This window comes from Alexandromys fortis, unplaced genomic scaffold (genome assembly GCF_014885135.2).
Source record: "Alexandromys fortis isolate MF-2015 unplaced genomic scaffold, M_Fortis_MF-2015_v1.1 scaffold_69, whole genome shotgun sequence".
NCBI classification, from domain to species: Eukaryota; Metazoa; Chordata; class Mammalia; order Rodentia; family Cricetidae; genus Alexandromys; species Alexandromys fortis.
The window spans coordinates 3295046-3318430 of record NW_026067951.1 but is presented as its reverse complement, the minus strand read 5'-3'; the positions used below and the strand labels follow the sequence as shown (position 1 = coordinate 3318430).

At 42.1% G+C, this 23385-nt stretch overlaps 1 protein-coding gene across 1 annotated transcript in view; it reads left to right on the top strand.

Annotated features, from left to right (window-relative positions):
• The window catches only part of Dhtkd1 (dehydrogenase E1 and transketolase domain containing 1), a 45495-nt gene extending 23012 nt beyond the window's left edge, over positions 1-22483 (top strand). The window contains exons 8-17 of the mRNA XM_050150585.1: positions 881-1193; positions 3139-3223; positions 4058-4197; positions 9079-9229; positions 10352-10458; positions 15804-15968; positions 17241-17323; positions 17672-17841; positions 20307-20392; positions 21505-22483. Coding sequence (XP_050006542.1) covers positions 881-1193; positions 3139-3223; positions 4058-4197; positions 9079-9229; positions 10352-10458; positions 15804-15968; positions 17241-17323; positions 17672-17841; positions 20307-20392; positions 21505-21609 — 1405 coding nt within the window. The 3' untranslated portion in view covers positions 21610-22483. The remainder of the gene's footprint in view (positions 1-880; positions 1194-3138; positions 3224-4057; positions 4198-9078; positions 9230-10351; positions 10459-15803; positions 15969-17240; positions 17324-17671; positions 17842-20306; positions 20393-21504) is intronic.
• The last annotated feature ends 902 nt before the right edge of the window (positions 22484-23385 follow it).

The following is a 23385-nucleotide window of genomic DNA, read 5'->3' as shown; positions in this document are numbered from 1 at the left end:
CTTGTCTCTTAGAGCTGGAGTTACAGGCGTTTGTGAGCCACCGGACATAGATGCTGAGATCCGAACTCAGTTCCTCATGAGAGAGCAGCAAACTCTTCTAAGCTCTTGAGGTGTATCTCCAGCTCCCTGAAATATTCTGAAAAGAACAACTCTGTAACATTTACTATTTTAGTGTTTTACAACCACCATCTCTATCTAGTTCCAGAACATTTCTTAAGTGACTTTCAAAGTGGATAAAACATCCTGCAGTACCCGTGGCAATGATTATCTCTTAGCATTGTGTGTATTTATTTTATTTTATTTTTTAAAGAAGAGACACAAGAACCCAAGAACAATGGCAATGGGTTTTTGATCCTACTGCACGTATTGGCTTTGTGGGAGCCTAGACAGTTTGGATGCTCACCTTACTAGACCTGGCCGGAGGTGGGTGGTCCTTGGACTTCCCACAGGGCAGGAAACCCTGATTGCTCTTTGGGCTGACGAGGGAGGGGGACTTGACCGGGGGAGGGGGAGGGAAATGGGAGGCGGCGGTGGGGAAGAGACAGAAATCTTTAATAAATGAATAAATAAAATAAAGAAATAAAAAAGCTAAAGCAGTAAAAAAAGAAAAAAAGAGACACAATTTTTTAATATTTATTTATTTATTTATTTATTTATTATATATACAATATTCTGTCTGTATGTATGCCTGCTGGGCAGAAGAGGGCACCAGACCTCATTACAGATGGTTGTGAGCCACCATGTGGTTGCTGGGAATTGAACTCAGGACCTTTGGAAGAGCAGGCAATGCTCTTAACCTCTGAGCCATCTCTCCAGCTCGCATTGTGTGTATTTGATTGACCATGTCTCCATTCCCCCACTCCCCGCCTCTCTCCAACAGAGCCCGGAAGAGCATCCCTGACACCTATGCGGAGCACCTCATTGCCAGTGGACTCCTGACCCAGGAGGAGGTCTCTGGCATAAAAGCCTCCTACTACACCAAGTTAAATGACCACTTAACCAATGCGGCCCACTACAGCCCCCAGGCCACTAACCTGCAGGCCCACTGGCAGGGCCTGGCACAGCCAGAAGCACGCATCACCACCTGGGACACAGGTGTGCCCCTCGACCTCCTTCACTTTATTGGTGTGAAGTCCGTGGAGGTCCCAGAGGAGCTGCAACTACACAGCCACCTTCTCAAGATGTATGTTCAGGTGGGAAGCCTTGATGTCGCCTTCCGCTGCTTTTTATCTTTGCTCGGCAAAGCAGATGTGTCGTTTTGATGCCTTTGGTTGCCAGTTTGAGAATTATTTGATGTTTGTTACTAGGTTGTAGCAACTGATCCTCGTGGTTTTTTTCTTTGTTTTTTGTTTGTTTGTTTGTTTGTTTGTTTGTTTGTTTGTTTGTTTCGAGATAAGGTTTCTCTGTAGCTTTGGAACATGTCCTGGAACTAGCTCTTGTAGACCAGGCTTGCCTCAAACTCACAGAGATCCGCCTGCCTCTGCCTCCTGAGTGCCCAGCTCTTCGTGTTTTAAAGCTGTGATTTAGTCAGTTCAGATTTTCTCTACTTGTGTTTTCCTCCATAGGAATTTTGTGTGTGTTGAATACATTATATATGCTAGAAATGCATGCTCCTTTTTAAAAAGTACAGAAATGTGTCTGATTTTTCTAACTAGTGGACAGAAAACACTATGATTTGTTGTAATAGGAGCGGTGGGCTACTTCCCCGGCACCCAGCCGCCCGCATGGCTAGCTTTACCCGAAATAATTACACGGAAACTGTATTCTTTTAAACACTGCCTGGCCCACTAGCTCCAGCCTCTCATTGGCTAGCTCTTAGATATCGATCTAACCCATTTCTAATATCCCTGTAACACCACGAGGTGTCTTACCAGGGAAGATCTTAACCTGAGTCTGTGTCCGGTAGGAGAATCATGGTGACTCCCTGACTCAGCTTCTTTCTCCCAGCATTCTGTTCTGTTTACTCCACCCACCTAAGGGTGGGCCTATCAAATGGGCTAAGGCAGTTTCTTTATTAATTAACCAATGAAAGCAACAGATTAGAAAGAAGTCACTTCCACATCAATGATTCCTTCAGGTAGATTAAATAAAATAATAACAGCCAACACATGTACCTGAAAGGTGACCATTTATACCCATACCTTTGTTTTTAAGTTTTTATTTTTGCCGAACTCTTTAATTTTTTAAATTTCATGCACATCAGTGTTTTGCCTACATGTATGTCTGTGAGGGTGTCAGATCCTCTGGAACTGGAGTTTACAAATAGTTGTGAGCTACCATGTGGGTACTGGAAATTGAACCCAGGTCCTCAGGAAGAGCAGCTAGTGCTCTTAACTGCTGAACCATCTGTCCTGGCCTATTTTAGCAGAACTTTTACAAACAAAATGCACTCACCATCTAGCCTAAATAGAAAATTTGGGGCTGGAGAGAAGGTTTAGCAGTTAAGAGCCCTGGCTGCTCCTTCCTAGGATCCAGGTTCAGTTCCCAGTACCCATATGGTGGTTACTGTCTGTAGCTCCAGTTTCAGGGATCTGACCCCTGTTCTGTTTTCGGTGGGCATCAGGCACGCACATGGTTTACATATATACATACATGTAAGCAAAACACTCATACATGTAAAATAAAATAAAAAATAAATCTTTTTAAACAAATAAACAAAACATTACAAATAAAGTTTCTTCTCTGCTTCCATCTGCTCAAACCTCAGCAGAGGTGACCACTTATTTTGCCTGTTTTAAAACTGTGTATAACATGTGGGGTGTTTGCCTACCAGATGTAAAGCCCTACGTTCATCCTATAATGTTGCAGAAAAAAAGACAAAGAAAAGAAAAAATGGAAAAGGATATTTAAAAAAAATTTTTGATAGATTTATTCATTTTATTTTATGTGTGTGATTGTTTTCCCACATATACACATATGTGCTACATTCATGCATGGTACCTGTGCAGGTCAGATGAGGATCTCAGATCCCCTGGAACTGGAATTACAGATGGTTGTGTATCACCATGTGGATGTGGGTAATCAAACCTGGGTCTTCTGCAAGAGCCAGAAGTATCCTTAACTGCTAAGTCATCTCTCTAGCCATCAGGATATGGATACTTAAAAGTTTGTTTTATATCTTTTCCTTATTTTTTTCAGTCAAGGATGGAGAAGGTGAAGCAGGGAACAGCTTTGGACTGGGCCACAGCAGAAACCCTTGCCTTGGGCTCCTTACTTGCTCAAGGTAAGGCATTTCCATTTAGCTGCACAGCTGGTAGGAGATGCTCCGAGCTGTACTTGTTACTCGTGATATTCTGAGTTTCGGTGACCACTTGTCACTTTTGTTGGTTAGAGGGCTTTTAAAATATAAAAAATAAAATAATAGTAGTAATTCTAACAATACTCCTTAGTTATAAGGCACATTGAACACTTTCATCCGCGTATAGACAAGGTTGCAGCCGTAACTGGGATCCACAGGGCTCACTCCTGGCTGTACTGGAAAGCTATTTCTCTAAAAACTGTATGGCCAGAAATGACTCTCCATCCTTACAAGTTTTACACTGCCTATGTGTCTTCAAGTATAAGAAAGATATATACATATATTCACATACAGAGATGTACTGCTTTTAATTATGTATATTTGTGTGTCTCGGTGTGGGTCTGTGTACATACTAGTGCCCAAGGAGGTCAGAGTCTTCAGATCCCTCTGTAGCTGGACTTACAGGCATTTGTAAGCAGCTTCATATGGGCACTGGGAACTGAACTCAGAAGAGCAGCAAGTGCTCTTCACCAGTGAACCAGCATCAGGAAAGGTGTATTTTAATTGGGAGAATGTATTATCCTAAGGAAAATGCACACCCTGAAGAATGAGCCAGTGTATGATATCAGATAGCTGTGTGTGACAGGACATAGCTATAGCCAAGTTCCGCATGAGACTGAACCTAAGAGTTCAAGACCAGTGTGGACAGCATTGAGAGAAATTTGTCTTAAAACAAAAAGGCATTTTTTTTTGCTATATCTTATTTTTGTGCTGTTTATTCAGAGCAATCTTTTTTCTTCCCCCGCTTGCTTGTTTCAGGTTTCAATGTTCGTCTGAGTGGCCAAGATGTTGGCCGTGGAACTTTCAGTCAAAGGCACGCCATGGTGGTTTGCCAGAACACAGATGATGCCTACATTCCTCTGAACCACATGGACCCGAGTCAGAAAGGGTTTCTGGAGGTAAGACATTCATACATAAACCCCGTGTACTGGTGTGCTGACTCTTACAGTTACAAGGTTTGATTTGATTCGTGGTTTTGAGATGGAGTCCTACATAGCCCAGGCTGCCCTCAAATTCCTCAGTACCTGAAGATGATCTTAAATTCCTCTTGATCCTTCTGACTCTACTTCAAGTGCTGGGGGCTATAGGCCTGCACCATCCCACCCCGCAGGTGGAGGAGTTTTAAAGCAACTCAATTCGGATGTCAGAAACTTTATGTTCAACACTTCTTTTTAGATAAAGGAATGCAATGGAGGTCTATAAATTTGGACTGGAAGAGACAGATAAGAGCCGTGCTGGAGCTGGCACTTGAAGACTAGAGCTTAACTGGGCCGCCTATCTGTAATTGTGTGATATCACCTAGATATGAATTCTGTCAAGTTAAAATCAACATTGCAGCCTGTAAGCTATTGCGATTTGTTAAACTTAGAGTTGTGGAGAGTAAACAAATATTTCTAGCCTGCTAAATCAAAACAAAATGCAGCAAAAACACTTCCTCCAGGTCATGCTGCTCCCTAAAATTTAATAGACATTTCTTTGGGTTGTTAAGATCTTAAGAACAGGGTCTTTTCATTTTTGTTTCTTCGACAGTTACTTTAGTGAACAGCACATGATATTTATGAAAACAAATTATCCCTTTAAGGTAAACTTAATAACTTGTCACCTTCTTTCCTATTCCAGTTGTTGGTTTGAGAATATAATCTGTGTGTTTAGGGGGGGCTGGAAGACAGCTCAGTCAGTAAAGTGTTTCCTACTTTATGGGGCATGAGTTCAGTCCCCAGTACACAGTAAAAAGGCAGGCATGGCAGTCCCAGCACTAGAGAGGTAAAGATAGGAGGATCGGGGCCTTACTTGTCAGCCAGTCTAGCTGAATCTGTGAACTTCAGGTCCAGTGAGATAGTCTATCTCAAGAAATAAGGTGGGAGCCAGGCTGTGGTGGCACAGGCCTTTAATCCCAGGTAGAAGAAGGTGAATCTCTGTGAGTCCAAGGCCAACCTGGTCCACAGAGTGAGTTCCAGGACAGACTCCAAAGCTATACAGAAAAACCCCCGTCTCAAAAAAACCAAAAGAGGGGGGTGGGGAGTGGTGGAGGAAGATGTGGGATTTCAAGGTGACTTGAAGGAGGAGATGCATCCCTTTCTTCATTTTTTTTTTTTTAGAATCTGTCTTTGTATGTATCAGTCAGATTTATGAACCAGGATAGAAGTATTTAGTGTCCCCGCACCTCATATCAGGCTTTCACTGGACTGTGATTTGGCATGTAGTATCAGTTTTGATACATTGCAGGTCATGGCGCACATGCCATTGCTCCTGTTTAATCAGGTAGTGATGAGGGAAACCAGTCCCTGGTGTAGAGTTGCTGAGCTAGGATGCTCCCTCATTAGATGCTAAGTGTACTTTTGACATATTGTCACACCCTAAAGAATGAGTCAGTGTATGACAATCAGATAGCTGTGTGTGATAGTACATATCTATAGCCAAGTTCCACAGGAAACCGAGCCCAGGAGTTCAAGACCACTGTGGACAGCGTTGAGAGATTTTTGTCTTGAAACAAAAGGACTCCTTTATTTGTATGTGTATGAGTGCTTTGTCTGTGTGTATGTCTGTGTGCCTGGTACCTAAGAAGGCTGCGAGAGGACATTGGCTCTCCTAAAACTGGAATTACAGGCAATTGTGAGCCACTATATGGATGTTGGGAAATGAACCCAGGTCCTCTGGAAGAACAGCCAGTGCTCTTAACCCCTGAGCTATGTTTCTAGCCCAGAGGGCTTATAGTATTTTCAAACCAATAAACTGGGTTTTTTGGAACATGACCCCATCACAAGTCACAGAGCAAGTATACTTACAGAGAGGGTGGATAAAAGTAACTAAGAGTTGAAGACAAATTGATTGAGTTACTTTCTAGAAGGTTGAAAAGAAGTGAATAAAATGGCTATAAGGAGCTCAAGTCGGGAGTACTTTTTGTTTTATTTTTAAGCATTTGATGGTCTCATTGTTGAGGTAAAGTTCAGAAAGGAGGAATTAGGTAACAGAGCCAGGACCTGGGAGGAACAGAAGGAAGTGAGGGATTGAGAATGAGTGGGCATGCCAGTCTTGGAGAGAAAGGAAGGGGAAGGAGGAAGTGAGAGCAGAGAGAGATGCATGCAACACGCCTGGGCTAACATGCATTCATAACACACATCAACCTAAAACCTGAAGTCAGAATGCACACACATCCAGCAGGTGAGCTAAGCATGATCCACCCACCATGCTCGAAGATAATCCAGTGACATTTTTATGTTTGCCATTTAGTTCTTATCTCTATAAATCACATTTTATAGCTGTAATTAGAAATTATATAATTTCTGTGTGTGTGTGTGTGTTTGTGTATACGTGTTTGTGTTCTAGTTTGGTTTCTATTGCTTGATAAACACCATGACCAAAAGAAACTTGAGGAAGAAAGCCTTACATGTCCCAGCTATAGTCCATCACTGAGGAAAACTGAGGCTTGTTAATAGCCTGTTCCCGTGGTTTGCTCATAGTCTAGGCCCACCTGTCCAGGGACAGTGCCACCCACAGTGGGATAGTCCCCCTAAATCAATTAGCAATTAAGAAAATGCCTCACAGATATGGCCACAGGTCAGTCCAATACAGACAGTTTCTTAATTGAGGTTCCCTCTTCTAAGGTGACTCTAGTTTGTATTACATTGACAAAAACTACCCACCACATTGTGTGTGTGCGTGAGCATGCTTACATATACGTGTGCAGACCCGAGAACAAGCTTGGGTGTTGTCTTTGAAGTGCCACCCACATCTCCTTTCTTGAGATGTGATCTCTCACTGGCTAAGTATGCCAGGCTGACTGACCAGGGAGCTCCAGGAGGCACCCGCCTCTACCACCTCAGCTCTAGGATTGCAAACGCCTAGTTTTTTTTTTTTTAAACCAGGGATAACTCAGGTCCTTGTGCATGGTAACACTCTACTGACTGAGCTATCTCGCAAGCCCTCTGGAGTTGTTGATTTGTTAAAGGTTTTGTTGAAATACAACTCAGAATCTGACCCTTGAGTGTGTATAGTTCAGCAATGAGACCCACCACTGTTTGGTTTCAGAAGACTTTCATCTCCTCAAGGAAACACTGTTAACTCTCAGCACCTGTCTCCCATTCATCCTCCCTCTAATTGCTGGCAGCTGCTAGTCAGTTGACTGTTTTAATGGATTTATCTGTCTCAGGAAGCTCATGTACATAGGTGGTGTAGGAGGTCCTTCTGTATTTGTATTGTTTTCATTGGTTATTAAAGAAACTGCCTTGGCCTAGTCGATAGGGCGGAACTCAGGTAGTCGGGGGAAGACAGAACTGAATGCTGGAAAGAAGGACAGACAGGCAGACACCATGGTTCTCCTGCCTGAGACAGATGCTGGTTAGACTCATGCCGGTAAGCCACAGTCAAGTGGCGATACACATTAATGGAGATGGGTTAAACTAATATGTGAGAGTTAGCCAATATGAGGCTAGAGATAATGGGCCAGGCAGTAATTTAATTAATACAATTTCTGTGTAGTTATTTCGGGGGTTAAGATAGCTGGGTAACAGGATGCAGTTGGCTCCTACTACTACACGTAGGCTGATATATTCCCTTCTATGACATTAATTTGACATATTATTAGTATTTTCAAGGCCTATGTATGCTGTCATGTTTGTCAGTACTTCATTGCTTTTCATTGCCAAAAAAATATTCCATGGAGATGTAACATTAAAAAATTGGAAAAAAGAAAAGTTGGAACAAGATGAGTATGGTGGCTCATGCCTACGATTCTAGGAATCTAGAAGGTAAAACATGAGGATCCCCATGAGTTTGAGGCCAGCTACATAACAGGTTCAAGACCATCTTGGGCTGCAGAGTGAGACCTTATCTCAAAAAAACATTCTGAAACAAATAGAGAATTATATTTTAAATTGTATATATAAAAGAAGAGCAAACTGCCAACGTAACACCCGCAATTTGTGTTTGCTTCCACCAAAGGCATCCTCCTGCATCACTCAGCATAGCCAGTGCCATTTTTTCTCCCATCTTTCTCAAGTGCACTCTAGAATCTTGCTGCATTAACTCTCAGCAGGGTGCTTCTTTCCACTCCTCAACGATGAAATAGTTTCTGCTTTGTCAATCTCACCACGATGGCTCTTTTGGTCTCTACAAATCAGATGTTACAGCAACAGTCTAACCAAAGGTAGACCTTCATACTATAACTTTTCCATCTTTGTTTTATGATATCTTTGAAAAATGTGGCAGTTTTATTTTCTGGTTAAATGTGTATCATATGAGAAGAATTGCTTATTCTTGAAATTTTTTATTACATTTTTGTGGGGAGGGGCGGGGATGTGACAGGACAACTTTCAGGAGTCTGTTCTCTCATCTTCTGGGTTCCAGCGATTGAACTCAGGTTCTGAGGCTTAGTGATACCTTCTTAACTATCTTGCTATCCCCCCAAGTAGCTCTCTTCCCCTCCTTTTTCCCATTATTTTTCAGTGGTGGTGCTGGGTTTTGAACCCAGGACCTTGTGAATGCTATGCAAGTACTCTACCACTGTGCCATTTCCTAGCCCTGTACAACTTATTTTTGAAGAAATTCTTGAATGACTGTATTCCAATGTCTTCTACTCTTTGTCCTGACTTTCTCCAAGTGTGCCAGTGACACTGAGCAGTAGGTCTCCTTTTGCAAAGGAAAGGTGATGAGCGAGAGCCGTGCTCCCTTCCACGCCCTCCTCCTCTTGAGAGGTTTGTATCCTGGTGGTGCTTTACTTTTGCTGGCTCCTCCCAGATGTCTCAGGCACATCAGTGTCTGATTCTCTTCCTCGCTCTTAGGTTAGCAACAGCCCGCTGTCAGAAGAGGCTGTCCTGGGGTTTGAATATGGAATGAGCATTGAGAGCCCAAAGTTGCTGCCCCTCTGGGAAGCTCAGTTTGGTGATTTCTTCAATGGAGCCCAGATCATCTTTGACACATTCATCTCTGGAGGTTGGTGTTAGTGAGTGGCTGGGTGGTGGGTGGGTCCAGTCTCATATAAGTAAATGGGAAGTGGCCATCACTGCCTCTGAAACTCTCTGTACCACACCATCTCCAGAGAGTTTGGGGGATTTCCCTGTTATCTACAGGCAGTGACAGCCTTCGGGCAAACAGCTTAGTGAGCTTCTGGGAAGAGTATCTTTGCTTTCTGTCAGCTTTTCATTGTCCCCCAATCCTAAGGGCTGCGTCTAGTTGCAGGCAGCTCTTGGCTATGCGGTTCTGCACCCGCTCTTGGAGTGTTGAGCAGCTTGATTAGCCAGCATCCTGAGGTGACATAGTGACGCTTTATGGTTGAGATTGATGATTCGCCTGAAAATCTGAAATGTGTTAGAAGAAAGAAGAATGCGTGAAGAATCTGGATTTTGGCTTGTCCAGAAACTATTCGTGTGTGTGCAGGTGTACATGCATATGTATGTAGTTGCATATGGAGGTCAGAGGTCAACCTCAGGTGTTAGTTTCAGGAGCTGTCTACTTTGGTTTTTGAGACAGAGTCTCCCGCTGGGACCTGGAACTCACCAGTCAGGCTAAGCTGACCGGCCAGCAAGCTTCAGGGATCCCTCTCTCTGCTTCGCTAGCATCAGGGTTATGAGTATGCACCATGCCTGGCTTTTTATGTGAGTGCTGGGGATTGAACTCAGGTCCTTGTATTCGCACAACAAGTATTTTACAAACTGAGCTATCCTCCCTGCCCGCAGGGACTGTTGTCGAATGTCTACCTCTCTCTGTTTGAGGATGGTGACCAGTGTTGTCTGTTGTGCTATGGGCATGGCAGGAGCTGCTTGTCTTTGCTAACAGTCGTTACATAATGAAATCAGAGTGCCACCTGCTGTCTGAGACACTGGTACATTTACCACTGAATTGGTCTTCTAGTCACTAGAGCCCAAAGCACCTGCCAGCGCAGGGTTTCACACATTCAGGTGGGTATTTCCATCCAAGTATAGTAATCGGTGCTAGATGAGATAATGAAAGTGGTTTGGAGGCTCGGGAACCACACTAGCATTTTGTTCCATTCCCCAAGTCGTGTCAGGTTATTTTGTTCTGCTTCTTAGGGAAATCTCTATCTTGTGTTTTCAGGAGAGGCCAAGTGGCTCCTGCAGAGTGGCATTGTCATCCTCCTTCCACATGGCTATGATGGGGCTGGACCTGACCACTCATCTTGCCGAATAGAGCGGTTCTTGCAGGTATGTAAAATGCCACTGGAGTCTAAAAAAATGCTTTCCTGTTTCCTAGGCTCTTCCCCATTCCATACACTATCTCCTGTAGCTAGCTTCATGGGCACTTCAACTGCGAGATACTGTAGCTGAGTGAAGCCAGCTCACTGCAATGCGACTATTCCTTGGAGTGCAATGTCTCAGCTTCTAGATAATACCACAGTTTCTGGGAAATAAAAGAAATTCAAGGGTTTCTGGAGTCAAACGTGGTTGTGCATGCCTGTGATTTGAGCTCTTAGGAGACTGAGGAAGAATGATTTCCTTCTGTTTTAGACTAGCATGGGGGCATATGGGAAGCTACAGTCTCAATAAAATAAAATAAAATAAAAATAAATTTAAAAATGGGGATAGGAGACAGGTTAGAGCAATAGCTTAGTAAAATACTTGTTGCCCTAGCACAAGGACCTGAATTTGATCTCCAACATCCATATTTAAAAACCAGGCTTGGGAGTGGGGGCCTTGGCTTTTTTTTTTTTTTTTTTTTTTTTTTTTTTGAGACAGGATTTCTCTGTATAGTCCTAGTATCCTGGAACTCACCTTGTAGACCATGCTGGTCTCAAACTCACAGAGATCCTCCTGCCTCTGCCACCAAAGTTCTGGGATTAAAGGTGTGCCCTACTACAGTCCTGCCCAGTGAAAGCCAGGTTCGTACTAACAGAGTTGGTGAGGCAGGAGATTGGAGGACCCTTGGTGCTCACTGCCAGCCAGCCTAGCCCAATCAGGATGCTGCAGACCAAGTGAAACCTTGTTTGAGAAAACAAGGTGGGTGCCACTTGAGGAAAGATCCTCCAGGATTTACTTCTGTTCTAAACGCTTACACACAAACACATCAAACACATGTATGTACACCCATGCACACATGTTCATCTGCATGAATACACACACATTCACAGATACAGAATGATTTCAGGCTGGAGCTGCAGCGCAGTGATAGAGTACTTACCTAACATGTGAGTGGCCCTGAGTTCCGTTCCTAGCACTAGACACATGACTGGGGGTCTGGGGAGAGGGAGAGGAGCAGGAGGAATTCCAGTGCTGGGGAGGTAGAGACTGGTGGAGCCCTGGAGGTCACTGGCCAGCTACTCCAGCCCAAGTGTGAGATCCAGGTTCAGTGAGAAACTCTGTTTCAAAAAATAAAGTGGAAAGTGACTTAGGAGATCACACAATGTTGACCTCTGGCCTTCACATGCACATGAATGCATATGCACCACACTTGTACATATATACACACACACAGAGCAACATGAACAACAAAAGAGTGAGCTAGAAAGATAGAAAATGGTGACCAGAAAGGGGGGATGTACAAAATGGAGCTTATGGAGAAAATCCTGTTGATTATATCAAGAATATTATCTTGTGCCACAATCTGTATGTGCTTTCCCAAAATTCATTCATTGAATTATATCCCTCATCCAAAGCCAGGTGAGGAAATTAGGTTGCGAGGCCTGTGATAAGCGATGAAGTCATAAATGTAGAGCTCTTAGGGCTGGGAATGTACTAAGGAGCCTTCTAGCTGCATACTTGCTCTTCACTCCATGTACGGACACGTGAGAAGACACCATGTGTGAGTCAGGGAATGGGCCCTGATCAAACACCAAATTTACTCCGTGATCTTGGACTTTCCAGCCTCCATAAATGTGAAAAATAAATGTATGTTGTTCCTAAGTAACCTGGACTTAACCAGGAATGGTTGGACATACCTCTAATCCCAATGTGTGGGAGACAGAGACAGGAGGATTGGGAGTTCAAAGCCATCGTTGACTATTTAGTAAGTCTGAGGCCAACTGGGTTACATGAAATGCTGTCTTAAAACCATAACATAAACAACATTACCCAGTTTCATGGCCATCCTCTTTTGAACCACCATGGACTATTGGTGGCCATATATTCAGGGACTAGTTATGGTCCATGCTTTGTAGAAGCAACTAGCATTGATAGCAGATGAGCAAAGGAGAGTGTTACAGCTTTTTTCAAAGATTTTTTTTTATTTTTATGTGTATGGGTGTTTTGTCTACATGTGTGCTTGTAGAACAAAATGCATGCATTACCTGCAGAGGCTAGGAAAGAACATCGTATTCCTTGGAAATGTAATTATAGATTATTGTGAGCTACCATGTGAGTGCTGGGAACTGAACCTGGCTCCTGTGGAGGAACAGTCGGTATTCTTAACTATTTGAGATATGTTGACATATCTCCAGCTCCCATGCCATAGTGTTATGGCTTTTAAGCTTTGAGTGTCAAGAACTTCAGCCCTGAGGATTTGACAACTTCTTTCTTTTTCTTTTTTTTTTTTGTTTTTGTTTTTCGAGACAGGGTTTCTCTGTGGCTTTGGAGCCTGTCCTGGAGCCAGTCCTGTAGACCAGGCTGGTCTCGAACTCCCAAAGATCGCCTGCCTCTGCCTCCCGAGGACTGGGATTAAAGGTGTGCGCCACCATCGCCCGGCTGACAACTTCTTTCTTATAATAATTGAAAATTATAGGCATGAGTGTTGACACATGCCTTTGATGCCAGCATTCAGGAAGGCGGAGGAAGGCAAATTAGAAGGTAGCCAGGGTCTACAGATAGGACAGCCAGGGCCACTCAATGAAAAACAAACAAATTGACTCTTGTGGGTTTAAATCTTTATTGCCACGATTTCATCTACTGCCATAGTGGGTATCTCAAGTCCTTTGTTTATTTTAATAATTTCATTTTCAGCCTTATGAAAAGATTCATGTCTATAAATAACTTAGAAGAGTCTTTGGCTGCCTTTAATCCCAGAACTTGGGAGGCAGAGACAGGTGAATCTCTGTGAGTTTGGGGCCAACCTGGTCTACAAGAGCTAGTTCCAGGACAGGCTCCAAAGCTACAGAGAAACCCTGCTGGATAAACCAAAAATAAAAAAAGAAGAGTCTTTGCTGCTCATGTAAATGCCTGCTATTTCTTCTGCTTTCTGTTTTCATTGTCTTTATGCCAAGCTCTTTGTGTCATTTATATTTTCAGCCTTGTCTGTTCTTGACATTTCTTTTTTCTAAGATGTATTATGTATACAGTGTTCCACCTGTATACAGAATAGAGAACCAGGTCTCATTATAGATGGTTGTGAGCCACCATGTGGTTGCTGGGAATTAGACTCAGGACCTCTCGAAGAGCAGCCAGTGCTCATAACCTCTGAGCCATCTCTCTAGCTTGACTTTTTTTTAAACTTAATTTTATGTATATGAGTGTTTGCTTGCATATATGTATATGTGCTATGTGCATGCTTAGTGTCATGGAAGCCAGACGAGGGCAACAGATTCCCTGAAATGGAATTATAGATGGTTGATAGCTGTCATGTATGTGCTGGAAACTGAGCCCAGGTCCTCTGTAGGAGGAGCACATGCTCTGAATCACCAAGGCCTCTTGCCAGTTGTTGTTCTTGGTACTTCTTGTTTACTTAAACCTCAGTAGTTTGAGTAGAGTTCTCACTTTGTGTTCTTAGTTTTATGCTCTTTATTATTGTCTGACTTTGTTCGGTTCTCTTTAAAACTGTCTGTTCTGGGCTCAGTAGGGAGAGTGCTTGCCTGTCATGCACTGACGCCCTGGGTTCAGTCCCTGTGTTATTCAAAACCAGGCATGGTTACTTGGCACATGCCTGTAATCCCAGTACTTGGGAGGTGGAAGCAGGAGAGTCAAACATTCAAGGCCATCCTCAGCTATTAGTGATTTGAGGCTAGCCTGAGCTAAATGAGACTGTGTCATCCTCCCTAAAAACACAGCAACAACAACAACAAAAAAAACCCTCAAACTCTGTCCTTAGCCCACTGTGTTCCTTTATTTTCTTTTGTCCTTCCTCCTTCATAAAGTTATTTGGCTACATGGTATTTATGTTATCCCTATGCTGTTTCTTTCATCTTGTCTTTAGTTACTTGGGCCTCTTCGAAGACCTTCTGTGTTTTCCAATCAAGAATGAATAAATATTTATATATCCTGCACAGTGGATACAATATATTCTCTTACAACAGTAGTTGAAGATAGGCTCCAGAGTTTGGGTCCTAAGGATGTAACTGGGAAAGGACTCTTTGATCTGGGTGTTTTTCTGAGGTTCAGTAATTGCCCACAAATATCTCCTCCCTATGGGAGATGGATGCCACTTCCATTAGGCTTCTGTAGGAGTTTCTTACTAGAGAAGACTATGCCTTTGACTTTTCCCAGGATGCTCCTAACTGCCTTTCTTCTGGAATACTAGGATTTTTTTTTCAATCCTATTTCCATCCCCACACTGCTTCTATATTAGGGTTGGGGCCAGCAGGATCTTCTGAGCTTATTCTTTCGCTCTCAACCTTTTAACATACATCTTAAATTTTTTTGAGACAGTGTCTTGTAGCCAAGGCTGACCTTGAACTCCCAACCTTTCACTCTCTTCTTCCATTTCCTGGGATTTCACCACACCTGGCTCAATCTGCGTTTGTTTGTTCTTTTGTCCTGAAATGTGCACACTGCAATTTTATTTCACCCAAAGTGTGAGATTCTGTTAGTGCTCCCTCTTACCGTCTTAATCTGATGATAACCAGAAGATTTGTGGTGGGGGGAGGCAGAAAAATTTTTTGTTTTGTTTGTGAGACAGGGTTTCTCTGTGTAGTGCTGGCTGTCTTAAAACTGGTTCTGTAGGCCAGAGTGACCCTAGATTTACAGAGATCTGTCTGCCTCTGCTTTTTGAGCGCTGGGATTAAAGGCATGTGCCACCAACACCTGGCATAAAGATATTTTAATATAAGCTTAAATGAAGATAATAAGAAAAGGGAAGAGGCACTCAGAAGATAGTAAGACATACCAGAGAATAAGTGTGCCAAATAACTATTGCTCTTAACTTTCTACGGGGGGTGGGGGTGGGGGGAGGATAGGCGCATAACAGCGAAGGATAGAGGATCCTTTATTTGTTTTTTGAGACAGGTTTTCATGTAGCTTGGGCTAGTCTCAAATCAGTTGTTGCAGAGGGTGACCGTGAACATCTGACTCTTTTGCCTCTACCTTCCACATCTATGTGTGGGTACTGGTTGCTCAAGAGAAAGGATTTTTTTTTTTTTTAAAAAAATTCTTTCCCAGGTGCCTTTTTCAAGCAGCCTTGTCTGGAAGTAGCTTTGTTAGAAGTGAGTGGATGGAGACAACTCTCTATCTCTTCTTTGGTTAATACTTTATAGGTCAGGGAAAATGCCTTCTAATACTTTTCTGATACACAATGGAGAGAAATATCTTTATTAGCTGAGGATCTATGTGCTTCCCTGTATCCTTGGGCTGTGCTGGGACTAAGGCAGATGATCCAGCGTGCCTGTGTTCTCTTCCCATTGCTCTCCTAGATGTGCGATAGTGCAGAAGAAGGGGTGGACAGCGACACTGTGAACATGTTTGTGGTACACCCAACTACGCCCGCTCAGTATTTCCACTTGCTTAGAAGACAAATGATCCGGAATTTCAGAAAACCTCTCATTGTTGCTTCTCCCAAAGTGTTACTCAGGTACCCTGTAAGTAGAAAGAGCTATCTCATAAGGCCTTTTCCTTTTGTTACTTTTTTATAGTCTATTTTCTCTATTTTCTGTATTTAATTGTATTTATTTTTTGTTAAGTTTTATTTGCTCTATGTGTGTGTGTGTGTGTGTGTGTGTGTGTGTGTGTAAGAGCCCCCAGAGGCCAGAAGAAGTGTTGGACTTAAAGGTGGTTATGAGCCAGTCAGTGTGGGTGCTGGTGTAAGTGGAGACTGCTTGTTTATTTCCCGGTCGCCTAGACCTGAATAATAACACAAACACTATATTAATCACAACACTGTTTGGTCAATAGCTTAGGTGTATTTCTAGCTAGCTTGAAATTAATAGCTATAACCTGAATTAACTCATTTCTATTAATCTGTGTATTGCCACAAAGCTGTGTCTTACCAGGTAAGGTTCTGGCATCTTTCTCCTTTAGCAGCTACATGGCATCTCCTTGACTCTGCCTGCTACCTCTCTTTATCTCTGTTGAGATTTCCTGCCTTGCTATTTTCTGACCTGCCACAGGTCAAAGAAGCTTCTTTATTAACCCATGAAACATATTTATAGCATACAGGGGGAATCCCACATCACCCTGGGACTTGAGCTCAGGTCCTCTGGGCGAGCAGCAAGTACTCATCCTCTGAGCTATCCCTAGCAGCTATGTTGTGGCTTTCTCTGTAGTTTTTTTTTTCACCAATATTTTCAGGAGTCTTGAGAAATCACAGAAAATTCAAAAACAGTTGTACAATCCCTTTAGGACGGGTTGGTTTTTTATTTTGCCTTTTTGGAGTGTGTGTGTGTGTGTGTGTGTGTGTGCATGTGCACACATACGTGTGTTGATGTTTTTTGTGGAAGGGCTCTTCTGATGCAGATATTTTGAAACAGAAGCCTCAAGCCGAGTCAAAGTGTAAATTACTACAATATTCAGCTTCTTCTGGGTGCAGAAGCAGAGGCAGGAGAATCTCTGAGTTCAAGGCCAACCTGGTCTTCACAGTGAGCTCCAGGCCATTATGAGCTGTATAGTGAGACTCTGTCTCAGACAACAAAATAAAAAGACAAACAAAGCTGTCTTATGGGACAGACAAGGCAAGCTCTTATCATTCAGTTTGGCGCACACAGAACTGTACCCTGGAGAACACTGTGTTCGTGAGCATGCTTGAGTGTGGTTCTGTGCCAGAGTTCTAGAACTGTTTCTCTAAGATCTGCTCGCAGTCACAGCTGTAGCTCTTCTCCGTTGTTCATGTGGGTGTGGCTGTTTTTCTTCTTCAGGCAGCTGTGTCAGCTCTTCAGGAAATGGCCCCAGGAACAGCATTCAAACCTGTCATTGGCGATTCATCAGTAGATCCAAAAAAGTAATTTGGTGTTTCTCTGTTTCCTACTTTGGGCAGGGGTTTTATAAGTGAACAAAATTTCTTATATCCTGTTATAAATTGTGTGTGTGACTGAATACATTGCCTTACCATGCTTAATACTGCTGAGCTACATCTCAGCCCCTTGATAGCTATGTTGTAAGGGGAGTGTGTATGAAAGAGTGAATTCTGGGGACAGCTGTCACAGAAAGAGAATTGCAGGTGACTGAACCCAGCAGCAGAGCCCCAAGCAGCTTTATTGCAACACATTGAAATCGAGTCTCCTCTCTCTTCTGACACAATTCCTAAGCATGTTTTGCTCCACACTGATAGCTGCTTTGTCCCCAACAGCGTTAAAACTCTCATATTTTGCTGTGGTAAACATTTTTATGCTCTGCTGAAGCAAAGAGAATCTTTGGGGGCCAAGAAGCATGACTTTGCCATCATTCGAATAGAGGAACTCTGCCCTTTCCCACTGGATTCATTACAACAAGAGATGAGCAAATACAAACATGTTAAAGGTAAAGGCTTTTTTCTTTCTTTTTTTCTTTTTCTTTTCTTTTTCTTTTTTTGGTTTTTCAAGACAGGGTTTCTCTGTAGCTTTGGAATTTGTCTTGGAACTAGCTCTCTAGACCAGGCTGGCCTCAAACTCACAGAGATCCACCTGTCTCTGTCTCCTGAGTACTGGGATAAAAAAAGGCGTTCATCACCACTGCCCACCAAGGTAGAGCCTTTTGTTTGTAGTTGATTGTTTTCTTTACTCTTTGCTATCTGGGGTCCTACCATCCAGTTTTTAAATAAATTACATGGAGACTTATTCTTACTTATGAATGCCAAGCCTAGTCAACTTTTCTTAAATTTTTCTATCATCTACCGTTTGCCTTGGTGCTTTTATCTTTCTCTATTTTATATACCTTTCTTTACTTCTTACTCACTGGCTTGCTGTGTAGTGGAGTGGCTGGCCCCTGATGTCCTCCTCTCCGTCTCCTTTGGCTCCCCAATCTCTCTTCCCAGATTTCTCCTTTATTTATTTTTCTCCCTCTGCCAGCTCCGCCTATCCTTTCTCCTGCCTAGCTATTGGCTGTTCACCTCTTTATTAGACCAATCAGGTATTTTAGACAGCTAAAGTCATATAACTTCACAGAGTTAAACAAATGCAACATAAAAGAATACAACACATCTTTGCATCATTAAACAAATGTTCCACAGCATAAACAAATGCAACACGTCTTCAACTAATATTCCACAACACTTGTTCCTGTTGGGGAAACCCGTTCACACCATTTCAGATGGAAAGAGGTGGGGGAAGTGAAAGGCACTAGAAAGTCAAATCTCATGGAATCTGAGGATATGTTTTGAAGTACCACTAGGGCCATGTCTTGGTGTTCCACTATCATCTAAACATAATTTCTTGAAAATTTGTGGGTCATTAGTGCTGTCCCATCATATGTGATAATTGCAGTATAATTGTAAATGATAAAGCACTTTCAGCACTTAGGTTGGAAAATTTGATGTCTGTGTGCACCTGAGAGAAATTAAGTGATTTCAGACCTCAATGTACCTGTAACACGATTAGGAGAAAACCTCTGTGAGCTTGGTTAGATAGAAAGATTTTAGTTGTGTCATCAAAAATTTGGCTTAATCAGCATGAGAAACTTTCATTGTAAAAATTATTGTAGGGGCTGGAGAGGTGGCTCGGTGGTTAAGAGCACTGGGTGCTCTTCCAAAGTTATCTGGCTCAGTACTAAACTGGTACAGTTAGTACTTAATGACTAACTGTAACTCTAGTTTCAAGGGATCTGACATTTTCTTTTGGCCTCTGAGGGCTCCAGGCACATATGTGGTGCACAGAAATACATGCAGGCCAAACACCCCTACCCTCAAAATATTTAAAGTGTAAAGCAAAACAACCCCTCCCCAATAAACCGAGCATGCAAAGCAAAGCAAGTGGAACCCTCTCTCACCACTGCTGGGATTACAAGTGTTTCCCACCACTCTGGAACATGGTTTCTTACTACATGAACCCCAGTTTACCTTGTAACCCAGAATTCCCACTGCTGGTTTACCCAGAAAATGAGAACAGGTTCACAGGAAAATCTGCATACAGGTATTTTTAGCAGCTGCATTTGTTTTTTGTTTTTAGTAGCTTTATTTGTAATTGCCTCAAGCTTGGAATAATCAAATGTTCTTCACTTAGGCAATGAGTAAACACAGTTCCCCTGTAGCAAGAAATGTGTGTAACATCATATTCAATAAAGCAGGAAGGACTACTGTTTGCTATGCAGGCCCTCAAGGATGCTCAAGGCAACCAGGCTAGCTCTGAACCTCTAGGAATGAACGGTTGCTATTCACAAGAACTTGGGTGAATCACAAATGTATTTTGACAATTCACATCATACCCAAAAGGCTACACACTGTATGACTCCATTTATTCGGCATTTTGGTAACATGAAACTTCATGATAGACAAAAGGCTGATTCTTGCTAACATTTGGGGCTCAGAAGCATACTAACTGCAAACAATCAGGATGAAAGAACTATTTTGAATCATGATTATTTTTTTTTGATGAACATATAACTATGTACTTGCCAGAAAGGAAAAAAGAAAGAGGAAGGAAGGAAGGAAGGGAAGAAGGAAAGAAGAAAGGAGGAAAGGAAGGAAGAAATAACATTAGGAGCTAGAGAGATGGTTCAGGTGTTAACCCTTTCCAGTATCCACACTGGTGGCTCACAACCACCGGTAACTCCAGCCTCAAGGGATCCAGTGTTCTCTTCTGTCCTCATTGGGCACCTGTGCACAGGGCACACATTTATACAGACATGCATACATACACATACCTAATAAAAAATTTAAGATGCGAACATGTTGGAAAAGCATTTAATTGAAGTTGAAAATTTATCTATTTTCCATCCATCCCTTTCTCTACTTCACTTCTTGGTATATAAGTTATATATTAGGTGTTGAAGTCAATTTTTTAATTTTGTAGATATTATTTGGAGTCAGGAGGAGCCTCAGAACATGGGTCCATGGTTTTTTGTTTCTCCAAGGTTTGAAAAACAGCTGGCCTGCAAGGTGAGTGTCCATTCTTAAATTTATATTCGTTCATATTCTCTCTCTCTCTCTCTCTCTCTCTCTCTCTCTCTCTCTCTCTCTCTCATTTCTCTTGGAGTAACAACATAAGGGTTTTTATTCTCAGCTCCCTCATTTGTTTAAAGATAAAGTGAAATGAAAACCTCTCTTTTTCAGCTGGTCATGGTGCTGCATGACTATATTAGGAGGTTGGGGTCACTTGAGTTTATGAGTTTGACCTCAGCTCAGGCAACATAGTCAGCATGCAAGAGGAAGAGGAAATAAAAAGGGAAATTTAGTTTTAGGTTATTCCTTTGGAGGAAAATGCTGAGTTTATGGAGCTGTCTATGTATTAAGATTACGGAGATTGAGTATCCTTTACCCAGAATGATCAGAACCGGAAGTGTTTCAGATATGTGATTTTCAGATTTTGGAGTATTTATGTACACTTCCTAGGCTGAGAAGGCTTAAAAAAATTCCAAAATCTGAAATGCTTCAAAATCCAAGACCTTTTAATAACTATCTGAAGAATTTGGTTTGAGGATGCTCAACCTGTAATATTATGCTAAAAGTGTGCTTGTATCCCAGAAAAACGATGAACTTTGTATGTCGTTACTTTTCTTACTATTTCCTCACCATATCTTGTCCAAGTGCCAGAGAAAGATGCTGATGAATATTTTTTTTCAGTTTTGTGCCTGAGATACCCAGTTAGCACTTATTCCGGCCATGTTTATCATGCTGTTAGACTGTACATCTTTACCTTTCTCAGGAAAGGAGAGACAATAAGAATAGTTGTACTTTTCTTCATCTATTTATTCTGTGTGCAGTAGAATGTGGTTCCCTCCTTTAGTATGAGTTTACTATGATAAGATCATTTTTACGTGAAATACATCTAGTTAAATAAACTATAGCTAAGATCAAAAGATAGGTTTTTTTCACCTTATCATGCTTGGAATTCAGGGGTAGATATTTTATTCTAATCTGTTCTCTGTAATTCCATATTTCTTCTTGCCTTGAACAAGCTAACAGAGAATATATGGAAATTTTTGGTGGAATTGATCAGAACTCCAGTACACTCAAAATGTCATTTGGTTTCTTCTTTGCTTCCCTGACAGCTCCGTCTTGTAAGCCGGCCCCCTTTGCCAGCACCTGCAGTAGGAATTGGCACCGTGCACCAGCAGCAGCATGAAGACATCCTCACCAAGACCTTTGCTTCATAATGTGCTTTGAGAAAAACAGGATTGCCTTTTAAGCAAAGTGCTGTAAAGGTGAACCTGCTTCTCCCACCCTTCCTCCTTTCCTCCGGCTAGCGTGGAAGTCCGTGGAGTGATTTGGACAAATGACTCTGGAATAAGTGGAATAAGTGGGGAATGATTTTATAAGTAATGAAAGAGATAGTAGATTATTATCCTTTGCAGGACAATAGTGTTTGTTATGCTTTGGTTCGATATGAATGAACTGGAAAAGGAGGTCATTAGCCAGATGTATTCAGACTCCACTGTAACTGACCATAAATGAGCAAGGAAAGTTCTTTGGCTAAAACGTGGGGCTGTATATAGGCAGTGTATAGGCAGCCCCAACACGACCACTTACTTGTTTAGTGCACATGACTTATCTTAATTTTCCCCCTTTTCAAAGCCCTCTAAACAGCAGTATTTTTGTTTTAAGACATCTCTGAGCCACTCTACGAAATGTTCCACCCCATACCAGTAGAATCAGACCATTCCGGATTTGTGTTCTTTCAGGGTTTATCCATTATCATGAAAAGTAAATCCTGTTAAATACAACTTTCTGATTGTGCGATCTTCTAGCTGTGTGTGCTGAGACACACACAGTTGTTGTCCTGTTGTCCAGGCTGGCCTCATCCTCACTGTAGAGCAGAGGATGACTGACTGAACTTCTGCTCTTTCTGCCTCTACTTCCTGAGTGCTGGGACTCCTCACTTGTGCGGTCATGCCTAGTTAGTACTGGTGATGAGGATCAAGTGGTAGGGAGGACTCTACCAACTGAGCTGCTGCCCTGGCCCCTAGTGACTTTTAAATTATGAAGTGTTAGCTGTATTAAAACTGGCTTGTGCTTTATTTTACCATTAAGTCCCCCCCCCCATTATATTGTTTTGACATTTCTAACTTTTAAACTATCTTTGGTGTCTGATGGGTGGATTTCAGTATCAGGCTAATCACTTCCAGGTACAACTATGATGTATGTTCGTGCTGTAAAGGACATTAATTTTTTAGCTACCTTCCCAAATCCATGTCCTTGGGGTTCCTTAGAGGTCACCAAGTGACCCACTTTACTTGGAGTTAAGCCTAATGTTGGAACCAAATCGAAACAGTAGCTGTGTGGCTTCATTTGAACTGGTTCTGAGGAGCATCTGCCATGTACCATTCTTGCTTTATGATACTGCTTTTCTAAAAGATCATGGGGGCATATGAAAGGCTGGAATGCGTCTATTCCCTGTTATCTTTTACCATCAATGGGCCGTGTGTTAAATCATCAATGAATAGGCAATTCTAGATTAGTAATAGATTTGTAATGCACAACTTTTTGTTTGTTTTTGAGATAGGGTCTCACTATGTAGTTCTCACTGGCCTGGAACTCGGATCTCTCTGCCTTTGTTCCCTGAGTGCTGGAATTAAAGGTGAACACCACCATGCCAGACTCCAATTTACATTTTAAAACCATTCTTTAGTGTACTTATTTAACATTCCTGTAATATTTGCTTCTCTTTTTTTCCTGTGACTTCCTACCCCCTTCCTTCCTCTCTTCCTTCTTTCCTTCTTTCCTTCCTTCCTTCCCTCTCTTTCTTTTGTTCATTCTTTCATTCTTCCTTACTTTCTTTTTTCTTTTCTCTGGATATCAGTTCTAGAGCCTTGTGCTTACTAGCTCCACCACCGAGCCTTTACCTCCTTTTTCTTTTCTTTCTTTCTTTCTTTCTTTCTTTCTTTCTTTTTTTTTTTTTTTTTTTTTTTTTTTTTTTTTTTTTTTTTTTTTTT